This window comes from Equus caballus, chromosome X, assembly GCF_041296265.1.
Source record: "Equus caballus isolate H_3958 breed thoroughbred chromosome X, TB-T2T, whole genome shotgun sequence".
Classification (NCBI taxonomy): domain Eukaryota; kingdom Metazoa; phylum Chordata; class Mammalia; order Perissodactyla; family Equidae; genus Equus; species Equus caballus.
The window spans coordinates 67,407,635-67,420,576 of NC_091715.1; the positions used below are offsets into that span (position 1 = coordinate 67,407,635).

General features: G+C 36.0%; 1 protein-coding gene across 3 annotated transcripts in view; it reads right to left on the reverse strand.

Annotated features, from left to right (window-relative positions):
• Positions 1-12,942, reverse strand: part of TEX11 (testis expressed 11) — a 363,973-nt gene that overhangs the window by 316,616 nt on the left and 34,415 nt on the right. For all 3 annotated transcript variants that reach the window (XR_002805590.2, XM_023634526.2, XM_023634525.2), the window contains exons 6-7: positions 11,566-11,646; positions 11,356-11,475 (exon numbers count right to left, since the gene is read on the reverse strand). Coding sequence is in view for 2 of the 3 variants with exons in the window: in XM_023634526.2 (XP_023490294.2) it covers positions 11,356-11,475; positions 11,566-11,646 (201 nt within the window). In the remaining variant the exon portion in view is untranslated. The remainder of the gene's footprint in view (positions 1-11,355; positions 11,476-11,565; positions 11,647-12,942) is intronic.

The following is a 12,942-nucleotide window of genomic DNA, read 5'->3' on the forward strand; positions in this document are numbered from 1 at the left end:
CAAGAAATTTACCAAAAAAAATCTAGAATAAGTGAGTTCAGCAAGGATAAGGGTATCAGATCAACATACGAAAGTCAATTTTAGAAGAATCACTTCTAAAATGCTGGATTAAAGACCTCTGAAACTCCATTCGTCCAGAAAAGCAATGAGAACACTTGCAAAAATTGTCAAAATGAACTTTTCAGAACTCTGGAAATTAAACAAGGGCTTGCAACAATCTGAGAAGTATTTACTCAAGAAAATCAGCTGATTTTTGTTGAATAAAAGAATCTCAGTAAGACAGCAAGCTTTGTGGCATTTTAAATTGCCCATTTTTATGCCCCTCTCTCTAGCCCTGCAATAGCCCTGACAACCAGCAGACTGGGAACCATATTAGCTGGGAAAAACAGCAGCTTAGCAGCCACTGGAAGAGACAGAAGGAGTGTGGAGGGGCCAAAGAAAGCCCCATTCCCAGAGAATTGTCAAAAGTTGACCAGTCTGGCAGCTCCATGGAAAAGCTTCATTCACAGGGCTTTATTTATTTTTTTTTTCGAGATATAATTCACATACCATAAAATTCACTACTTTAAGGTGCACAATTCAGTGGGTTTTAGTATATTCACAAGGTTGTGCAACCATCACCACTATCTAATTCCAGAACATTTTCATCATCCCAAAATAAAACCCATTAGCAGCCACTCCCATCACCCTTTTCTCCCAGCCCCTGGCAACCAATACTCTACTTTCTATCTATATGGATTTGCCTATTCTAGAAATTTAATATAAATAGAATCATACCTATGTGGCCTTTTGTATCTGGCTTCTTTCACCCAGCAAAATGTTCTCAAAGTTCATCCGTGTTGTAGCATGTGTGAATATTTCATTTCTTTTATGGTTTGATAATATTCCATTGTATGGGTATGCTACATTTTGTTTATCCATTCATCAACTGATTGAAATTTGGGTTATTTCCATTTTGGAGCTATTATGAATAATGTCGCTATGAACATTTGTGTTACAAGCATTTGTATGAACATATGTTTTTAATTCTTTTGTGTATATACCTAGGAGTGGAAGTGCTGAGTCATATGGAAACTTTATGTTTAACTTTTTGAGGAAGTTCCAAACTATTTTCCACAGCAGGTGCACCATTTCACATTTCCACCAGCAGTGTATGAGGGTTCCAATTTTTCCATATCCTCACCAGCACTTATTTTCCATTTTTGTGATTATACATATCTGAGTGGGTGTGAAGTAGCATCTCATTGTGGTTTTTATTTTCATTTCCCTAATGACTAATAATGTTAAGCATATTTTCATGTGCTTATTGGCCATTTGTTTACCTTCATTGGAGAAATGTCTATTCAGGTCTTTTGCCCATTTTAAATTTGGGTTGTCTTTTTATTGTTGGATCTAAGAGCTCTTTATATATTCTAGATGCCAGACAATTATCAGATATATGACATGCAAATATTTTCTCCTATTCTGTGGGCTTTTTCACTTTCTTCATAGTGTCTTTTGCTGAACAAAAGTTTTACATTTTGATTAAGTCCAACTCAGCAATTTTTTCTTTGCTTCTGCCTGAAGTATCATATCTAAGAAATCATTGCCTAACACAAGGTCACAAAGATTTACACCTATGTCTTCTTCTAAGGGTTTTATACTTTCAGCTCTTACTTTTAGGTATTTGACCATAAATGTGGGGAGTTATTTCTGAACTCTCAATTCTATTCAATTGATCTATATATCTGCCCTTATGTCAGTACTACAATGTCTTGATACTGTAGTTTTGTAGTAAGTTTTGAAATTAAGACATGTGAGTCTTCCAACTTTGTTTTTTTCAAGATATTTTGGGTCTCATGAATACCTATATGAATTTTAGGAACAGTTTATCAATTTCTGCAGAAATCAAGGCAGTTGGAATTTTGATAGGGATTGAATTGAATCTGTAGATCAAACTAGGGGAATACTGCCATCTTAACAATAGTATATCTTCCAATCCATGAATATAGGCTACCTTGCCATTTATTTTGATCTTCTTAATTTCTTTCAACAATATTTTATAGTTTTCAGTGTACTAGTCTTGCACTTCTTTAATTTATTCCTAAGTATAATTCCTAAATAAAATTATCCCTATTCTGAAGTGACATGATCTTGTATATAGAATATCCTCAGAAATCCACAAAAAACTATTAGAACTAATAAACAAGTTTAGCCAGGTTACAGAGCACAATATAACAAAAACCTATTTTACTTCTATCCACTAACAGTGAGTAAACAAAAAAAAAACACTAAGAAATCAATTCCATTTAAATTAACATCAAAAAATAAAACAATTAGGAATAAATTTAACAAAACAACTGTAAGACTTTCACACTAAAAACTACAAAACATTGTTGAAAGAAATTAAAGAAGACCTAAATAAAAGAAAGACATCCTATGTTCATAGATCAGAAGATTTAATATTCTTAAGATGGCAATACTCCCTAAATTGAACTACAGATTCAATGCAATTCCCACCAAAATTCTAGATGGCTTTTTTGCAGAAATTGACATGCTGATCTTAAAATTCGTATTGAAATTTAAAGGATCCAGAATAGGCAAAACATTTTGAAAAAGGAGAACAAAGTTGCAGGGTTCACACTTCCCTAATTCAAAACTTACTACAAAGATACAGTAATCAAGACTGTGCTACTAACATAAGGATAGACATATAAATCAATGGAATAAAATTGAGAGTCCAGAAATAAATCCTTACATTTAGGGTCAAGCGATTTTTGCCAAGGGTACAAAGATAACTCAATGAGGAAAGAATAATCTTTTTAAAAATGGTGCTGGGACTGGATATCCAATGCAAAAGAATGAAGTTAGATACCTACCTCACACCACATGAAAAACTGACTCAAAATGAATCATAGACTTAAATGTAAAAGCTAAAAGCTATAAAATTCTTAGACTGAGACTGAAATATAGGAGTAAATAGTCATGACATTGGGTTAGGTGATAGTTTCTTAGCTATGACAACTAAAGCACAAGCAACGAAAGAAAATAATAGATGTCAATTCTCCCCAAATTGATATACAGGCTTAACACAATTCCTATCAAAATCCAGCAAAAAATGTTTTGCAAATGTAGACAAGATTATTCTCAAATTTACATGTCAAGGCAAAGGAATTAGAATAGTTAAAACAATTCGGAAAAAAAATAATAAAATGAAAAGAATCACTCTACCCAATTTCAAGACTTACTTTATAACTACAGTAATCAAAACAGTGTGGTATTGGAAGAAAGACCCATAGATTAAAGGGAAAGAATAAAGATCCCAGAAATAGATCCACCCACACAAGTATGGCCAACTGATATCTGACAAATGTGCAAAAGCAATTCAATGGCGGAAGGATGGTCTTTTCAACTAATGGTGCTAGAGCAAATGCATATCTATAAACACAAAAAAGGAACTTCAACCAAAACCTCACACCTTATACAAAAATTAACTCAAAATTGATCACAGATTTAAATGTAAAAGGTAGAGCTATAACACTTTTAGAAGAAAATATAGGATAAAATCTTTCAGATCTAGGGCTTGGGGAAGAGTTTTGAGAGATGACACCAAAGGCAGAATCCATAAAAGAAAAAACTCAATTGGACTTCATCAAAATTAAATACTTTTGCTCTGCAACTCTATTAAAAGGATGAAAGACAAGCTACAGATTACAAGAAAATATCTACAAATACATATTTGACAAAAGACTCAAATCTAGAATATATAATTCTCAAAATTCAACAGTAAAAAAATCAAACAATCCAATTAGAAATGGACAAGAAAAATGAACAGACATTTCACCTGAGAGAACATACAGATGCAATAAGTGCATGAAAAAAATGTTCAACATCATTAGCCATTAGGAAAGTGCAAATTAAAATGACAGTGAGATATCACTACACAGCTAATAGAACAGCCAAAATAAATGAGTCACAATACCAAATGCTGGCAAGGATGCAGAGAATGTGATCTCTCATGCATTGCTGGTGGAAATTAAAATGTCACAGCCACTCTAGAAAACAGTTTGGTAATTTCTTAAAAAATAAACCACTACACATACACTAACCATTTGACCTAGCAATTGTACTCCTGGGCATTTACCCCAAAGAAATGAAAATTTATGTCCACACAAAAACTGTACATAAATGTTCATGCTGATTTTATTTGCAATAGCCAAAAATTGGAAACAATCCAAATTTCTCAATAGTGAATGGCTAAACAAACTGTGGTATATCCATATCATAGAATACTATTTACAAATAAAGAACGAACTATTGATACACAAAACTTGGATGGATGTCAAAGGAATTATGCTGTTTAAAAGCCAGTTTCGAAAGGTTACATACTATATAATTGCATTTATATAACATTTCCAAATGACAAAATTACAGAGGTGGAAAATAGGCTATTGGTTGCCTGGGACTGGGAATGGGAGAGTGGGTATAACTACAAAGGGGAAGTACGAGGGATCTTGGTGGCAATGGAACTGCTCTGTATCTTGATTGTGGTGGTGGTCACACAAATTTACCCATTGATAAAACTACGTAGAACTATAGACACATACACAAGTTCATGTAAAACTGGTGAAATAAGAATAAATTCTATGGGTTGTACCAATGTCAATTTCCTGGTTTTAAAATGTTTAAACATATTTATGCAAGATGTTACCACTGAGGAAAACTGGGTGAAAGGTACACCAGATCTCCCTACTAGTTTTGCAACTTCCTGTGAACCTATAATTATTTCAAAATAAAAAGTTTTTAAAAATCACGTAAGTTAATATCACCATCAATTTCATCAGAGAAGTCTAAGTATCTGGAAGCTATCAAGCTCATGGTAGAAGTACAAGTTTTCCGAAATTCTAATTTTTACTTAAAAGCTTAAATTTCATCACTAGCAACAAATACTGTCAGGTGCTTTCCTTGAAGTCACACTCTCACTTCACTCATTTTTAATGAAAATGTCTGCTAACTACCCAAGAGTGAATGAACAAAGTTTATCTGTCAGTCACTCTTTCCAGTAAAAATGGTGCTCTGTGAAAACAGAAGTAGCTACTTCAGCTTACAAGTCAATCACATAAGGACCTTTCTTCAAGACAACCACCATACTTCAATATGCAGCAGAAGTGCTCTGTGGGTACTTCCCTTTTCATTCATAGAATATTAAAACGATATGTAGCATCCAAGGGTCAAGATTTAATCAAATTAAATCATTTTTACTGTTCCACCAAGGGTATTTTTAAGTAAAACTGGCATTCTTTTTACTGCAAGCACTGAAGAATACAATGACTACTAGTAAAGAGTGTGCCCCTGTCTCAATTCATGGTAAAGTGCCACCATTGCTTTTGCACCACCAGTACAATGCCAATATAGCAAAAACGGCAAATACCTTACAATTATTATGAAAACAATTTTGAACTCACAGACACCCCCACCTTACTAACTTCTTCCATTGCCTCACCATCCATTCAGCCCTTAAACTCCTACAGTCTGTCTTCCACTTTTACCTTGCTATTAAACTGCTTTCTATGGTCACTACTGTCTTCCTAAATGCTAACTCCAATATCCTCTTCTCCAACCTCATTTTCCTTTATTTCTCTCATGCACTGGCCACTGCTGATCATCCCTTTTTCCTTGAAAAGGTCTTCTCTTTTCATACATGACTCACTGCTCTAGTCCTCCTTCATCTCTGGTATGTCATATCTTTGTTTGCTCTACTTTTTACTACATCCCTCCAACATGTAAATGTTTGTTAAATGAATCAGCCTTCTTATTATCTTCCCTTTCTTGCCTTCAAGGACCGAGTGATTCAGTCTTTCTCACTGAGCATAAATGCCTGCTTCCTTTATATCTCCTATATCTGCCCCCTTCCTCCCCATTATTGCCCCTACTGCTATAGTCCAGGCTCTCATCATTTCATGCGTAAACTATCCTCCATTCTCTTCACTTTTTCAATCCACCTTAAGCATTATTGCCAGCTTACCTCTTCCCAAAAACCTTCAACCATCACTGCCTTTAGGAAAATATCAAAAGTATTTTTTCAGAGAGGTATATTTAGGCCTTCTCAACTTGGTGAAACTTATTTCTCCAAACTTAGTCCTTACTATGCCCTTGCACAAATACTTCCCTTCAAATAAACTGGTCACTCGACATTCCTTAAACAAAACAAGCACATTTCTGCCTATATGACTTTGTCCATGCTCAAGCCTTTGCTCTGCCTAGAATACCCTGTGCCCTCTTCCCCACTTTTCTAAATCTATTCCTTCCTTCAAAGTACAAATCATGTCCTAAATCCTTTGTGTATCTTCCTCTACAACCCAGCCCACAATAATACCCCCCTTTTTATACTCTTACAGTACTTGTCTATACCAGTGTTTCTCGATCTTTCATATCTTATATACTACTACTACACTTTTTGTGGGGACAAAGAGGTTAAAGAGGGATAATAGGAGAGTGGATTCATTTGTACAACACACATTTACATATTGTCTATTATGTGCCAGGTACCACGCTAGACGCTGACAACACAAAGATTAATTTTTTACATTACTGTTTTTTTAACTAGTAGGAGAGACAGTGGACCAGGGCCCTTGGTATAGTAGAGAAAGTGGGCTTTCCACTTGGCTTGCATCACCAGGATACCCTCCATCATAGTCTTTATGGATAAGCTGGCGGCATCTACTTCTCTGTGACCCTGCCAGTTTCCACAAGTGGTCTTATCCTAGTAAAGAGGGAAGGGAGCAGAAGCACAACACATGACCCTTGCATCTGCAGATGATATGACAACAGAAAGAGGCACTGCCAACAGACAAGTGAAATGGGAAATTAGGAGAAACACCAAGATCTATAGTTACTTCTACAAAGCTAAAAGACTACAGATGGATAATCTGTAGCACAAGGGTAAACAGAAGATTATCCATCACTTTGCAGGGGGATATAGAGATTGAGGAAAAGTAAATCGTTAGCAATTGTTATGAAGACCATGTGACCACCTTAGATGTAGTCTGTACCCCACCTCATCTATGACACTCATTTGGCACTTACATTTTCCTTTTTCCACTTTTTAAAAATGCACTTATAGCCTAACTTCCAAACTAGCTTATAATTTTCTCGAGGTGAATGACCATACCTTATAACTCCACCCATATATAGCACTGAACACTGCATATAGGTAAATTGTCTGCACTACTCTTATGGTACTTAATTCTTTCTATCTTGAATATGCATTCTTTATCTCACCAACTAAACTGTAATCTCCTTGAGGATAGGATATGTGATTATTTGCATTTCCCTCCCCCATAAAGCCTAGCTTAGTACTCTGTTGATAGAAGATGCTAATTTTCTGTTGAATAATTTAACAAATAATAAATTAATAAAGAAGTTATACAACCAGTTCAATGGTAAATGCCTAAAGAAAGATAAGGCCTATAAGATCTCTAAGAATATCTCTGGAGCTCTATTGGAACAGAGAAAACTCATTAATAAACACTACTGTTAACAGTGGTTCTTAAAGATGCTTTCTGCCAAGCAAATATCAACAAAACCTATAGGCCCTGATGGTAAGAATATCTTTCAGATGAAAAATTTACTTACAGCAAAAAGAATTAGTCTTTTTTTTTTAGGAAGATTAGCCCTGAGCTAACAGCTGCTTCCAATCCTCCTCTTTTTGCTGAGGAAGACTGGCCCTGAGCGAACATCCATGCCCATCTTCCTCCACTTTATATGTGGGACACCTATCACTTGCCAAGCGGTGCTATGTCTGCACCCCGGATCCAAACTGGCGAATCCCGGGCTGCTGAAGCGGAACATGCGAACTTAACCCCTGCACCACTGAGCCGGCCCCAAAAAGAATTAGTCTCATTTCAACTTTTGGAGATGTCAACACAAATCAAAGTCAAGAAATATATAATTCTCATTTTTTAACATAACTACTAAAACTTTCAGCAAGCTAAAGGAGATACCATTTAGCTGTCAACATCCACAACACTGAAGAAATGCTACAAGATTTTCTGGAATCACAGAATCTTTGTGTTAAAGAAGAGACTTAAGTCATCTAGTCTAATTTCCTACCTAATGAAGGAATCCCTTCTACAATAGATAATTCTTAGGATGTTCACACCTTGGCTTGCAGTCTTTCAGTGACAACAGACTTCCATCTTGCAACAAAGCTATTTCATTATTGGATTACTATCACTGATAAAAAGTTTCTTTACACTGAGCCCAAACTTGTCTACCTATATTTTCTACCCATTGGTCTTTGTTTTATCCTGTGGAGCTTATCTTCTTTGATCTGATGGTTCTCAAAATATTTAAAGAGAGCTATCATTCCTACTGTCTTCTTTTTTTCCAGGCAGACATCCCTATATCCTCCAAATAGTTTTCACATATTTTCCACACTATTCCAGTGATTTTAAAGTGTGATGGCTAGACTGATCACAATACTCAAGATGTGAACTAACTACTGTAGAATATCTGCCAAGATCTTGGAACTGTATATCTATTAATATAGCCTAAGATTGTGCTAACTTTTTTTTGCACCTACATCACATCACTAACTTAAGCTTGAGCTTGAATTAAAACACATAGGTCAGGGCTGGCCCCATGGATGAATGGTTAAAGTTCACACGCTCTGCTTCGGCAGCCCAGGGTTTCGCCAGTTCGGATCTTGATGACAGACACGGCACTGCTTGTCAGGCCATGCTGTGGCGGCGTCCCACATAGCACAACCAGAAGGACTTACAACTAGCATTTACAACTGTGTACTGAGGGGCTTTGGGAAGAAGAAGAAGAAAAAAAAAAAAGAAGAAGAAGACTGGCAACAGATATTAGCTCAGGTGCCAATCTTTAAAAAAAAAAATAGGTCTTTTTCACATGAACTGCTATCAAGCCAAATGTACCTCTGTCACAGTGTAATACATAGACAGCTGTTCTCTTAAATTTCAGATTCTTATAGCCTTAGAGAGGTTAAGTAACAGCCCAAGGTCATAGAGCAAGTTGGTAGAAGAGTTAAGATGTAAGACCAAGACATGCTGGACTTCATATCAGTTTTTTAGTAGTTGCATTAAAGTAACCCACAAAAGGATATTAACATTAAAAGGCAAGACAAGAGGCTGGCCCGGTGGCGCAGTGGTTAAGCTCGCACGTTCCTCTTCGGTGGCCCAGGGTTTGCCAGTTCGGATCCCGGGTGCGGACATGGCACCACTTGGCAAGCCATGCTGTGGTAGGCATCCCACATATAAAGCAGAGGAAGATGGGCACAGATGTTAGCTCAGAGCCAGTCTTCCTCAGCCAAAAGAGGAGGATTGGCAGCAGATGTTAGCTTAGGGCTAATCTTCCTCAAAAAAAAAAAAAAGAAGGCAAGACAAAATTACCAAAGGAGGGATCACTGTTTTACATAATCAACCTAATTTGTAGGGTAGAGAGCATTAGACTGGAAGTCAGAAAATGTTGGTTCTTGTGTCAGATCTTCAACTAACTCACATCCTCTTTCTGAAACTCAGTTTCATCATTTAAAAATAAGAAAGAATTAAATAAAACCTAAATAAATGGGAATACATCCCATATTCATGGATCAGAACACTTAATATTATGAAGATAGCAATACTCCTCAAATTGATCTACAGACTCAACACTATCCCTATCAAAATCCCAGCTGGCTTCTTTGCATAAATTGGCAAGCTTATCCTAAAATTCACACAGAAATGCAAGAGACCCAGAATAGCCAAAATAATCTTGAAAAATAACAAAGTTGGAGGACTTATACTTTCTAATTTCAAATCATTACAGTAGACACATAGCTACTGTAATCAAGACAGTGTGGTGTTGGCATAAGGACAAACATATAGATCAATGGAATAGAATCAAGAGTGCAGAATAAACTCTCACATTTATGATCAACTGATTTTTGACAAGGGTGCCAAGACCATTCAATGGGGAAAGAATAGTCTTTTCAACAAATGGTGCTGTGACAACTAGATAGCCACATGCAAAAGAATGAAGTTGGACCCATACCTCACATCATACCCAATAATTAACTTGAAATGGATCACAAACCTAAATCTAAGAGGTAAAACTATAAAAATCTTATATATGGAGAAATAGAGCCCTCATACACTACTGGTGGGAGTGAAAAATGGTGCAGCCACTGTGGAAAAGAGGCAGTTTCACAAAAGGCTAAACATAGAAGTACCCTGTTATTCAGCAATTCTACTCCTAGGTATATATCCAAGAGAAATAAAAACATGTACACAAAAAAATCTGCACATGAATGTTCACAGTAGAATTATTCATAATAGCCCAAAATTGGAAACAAGTCAAATGTTCATCAATGGATGAATGGATAAACAAAATGTGGTATATCCATACAGTGGAAAATTATTTGTGAAAAGATGAAGTATTAATACATGCTACACCACAGATGAATCTTGAAAACATGCTAAGAAGCTAATCACAAAAGACCACTTATCGTATGATTTCATTTATATGAAATATCCAGAATAGGCAAATCTATAGAGACACAGGTAGATTAATGGTGGCTAGGGCTGAGGTCAGGAGGAATGGAGAGTGACTGCTAATGGGTTAGAGATTTCCTTTCGGGGTGATGAAAATGTTTTAAACTTAGATTGTAATGAAGGTACACAATTCTGTGAATACACTGAAACCACATTGTACCTTTTAAATGTGAATTTTATAGCATATGAATCATAACTCAATAAAGATGTCAAAAAATAAAAATAAGAGGATTATGCGAGATGATTTTTAAAGTCTCTTTCATTGCTAAAATTACATAATTACACAGAACAAACTCATCACAGCTTACATTTTGTCAACTGAAAATGCACACCTAACTGCATAGTAACAAAAGGAGGAAACTCACAAGCCAAACAGAGGTAAAGTACAACTTTGAACAGTGATAGCAGCAGACTTTTAGAAAACATCAGCAAACAACTCAGAACAATCACAAATGAAAACTCAGGCTCTTTTTAGGCAAATATTTTAGGCAGACTATGAATGTAACAGTCACAAACAGAAACAGGTATTTCAAGTAGGGGCTATTGCCGTAAATAAATGACAGATATTACATGCAGTGGTTAAAAATGATGTTTAGTTATATATCAGTCTTTCCAACCTCATCCACCCCCACACAGATACCAATCACCATTAGTAACATTACCTTCAGATATAAGAGACAGATTAAAAAAAAAAAGGTCAAATATAATATCCTATGAAAGGCCAATGACACTTGACTTTCTTCTAATAGGTTACATCTCATCACTTTTGCATTTGCATATACAACATGCCCCACTGTGAGGCTCTGGTCACTATGATACCTACTGACTCTGCTTGGTAGGAAAGCACTTTGAAAAGGTCCCTCTCTACAGCAATCTTCTGCATAGCCACGTGGGCCTCAGTGGAGCTCCTCTGCATTAATCTGACATATAATTGCTCCAGACCCTGGAAATAAAACCACAATACAATGTAATGATGAAAATAACCACAACTTTTACTAATAATTGCCACGGCTAAACATCAATGGTAACTTACAGCAATGGCAACTTGAAAAAATTCATCAGCGGTCACAGCATTGCCAACATCCAGCCACCCTTTTCCTGTTTTCATATTCATCTGGAAGAGAGAAGTCAGAAAATAATTTTTAAAAATTCACACCTCCTCCAAACTGATCAAGGAGAGTGTTGGAGAAAATATTTAAGCCTGTGTCCATATTCAGCAGTATAATCCACAGAAAACAAAAAAGTTACAGCATTTATTAGATTTTTGTGTTCTGCTCTGAACTCCATAATTCAAGAGAAATGGTCTTAAGAAAATCAATAATAAAAAATTAATAGACTTGAGGGGGCCAGCCCATGGCCAAGTGCTTAAGTTTGTGCACTCCACTTCAGTGGCCCAGGGTCACCGGTTCGGATCCTGGGCACAGACATGGCGCTGCTCATCAGCCCATGCTGAGGCAGCGTCCCACATGCCACAACTAGAAGGACCCACAACTAAAATATACAATATACTATGTACTGGGGGGATTAGGGGAGAAAAAGCAGGAAAAAAATTAATAGACTTGAAAACACATCTTCGAAGGAAATATTAAAAGAAAACATTGGAATAATTTAGATAGGAAGAGAAAGGTCTGAAAAATTAATGCTTCAGATACTTGAAGAAAGTTATATGATAAGCATTAGACTATAAGTCAACACACCTGGGTTCTAGTTTTTAATTACATCTCTAATAAAATTTTTATTAACCCAATAAATGTTTATTAATTATCCTTTACATGCCAGGCACCCTGAAGAAGCTCACAGAATTGTAATTAACAGACATCTAAATAAATAGCTGATATGTAATATGCACAAAAGCTATGGAAGCAAACAAGGACTGAATTGAGATGAAGGATTGAGCACACACCACAGTCATCCCTTCTACGATAAATTCCTAGAAATGATGTGCATACTATAAATTTTATATACTATAAATCCCTAGAAATGATATATGTGATATCACATATAGTGAAATATATCATATGATCATATGATATATATGATATATATATCATTTCTAGAGATTTATACATATTCTCTAGAAATAAGAGAAAATATACGCATATTTTTCTTATACAGTAAGCATCCTGGAAAACAAGGGACATTTTCAGTTGACCTGAAATTATGAGGAACCTCTGAGAAACAGACAGCAAATGGGATGAGGCAAAAACCCACATCCCAAAATGCACAAAAATGCAAAATGTGGAAACATTATGGACGTGAACAATAGGAGTATCAGGCAGTTGGCTTCTCCCTAAGAGGGAACCCCCAGGAGTTCCCCCTGGACTCCTGTCCCAGGAAGGAACAATGAGTACAATCACTTAGGCTGGAGAAAAATAGGGTTCCAATTGGCTGACAACACAGGTCAATGCAA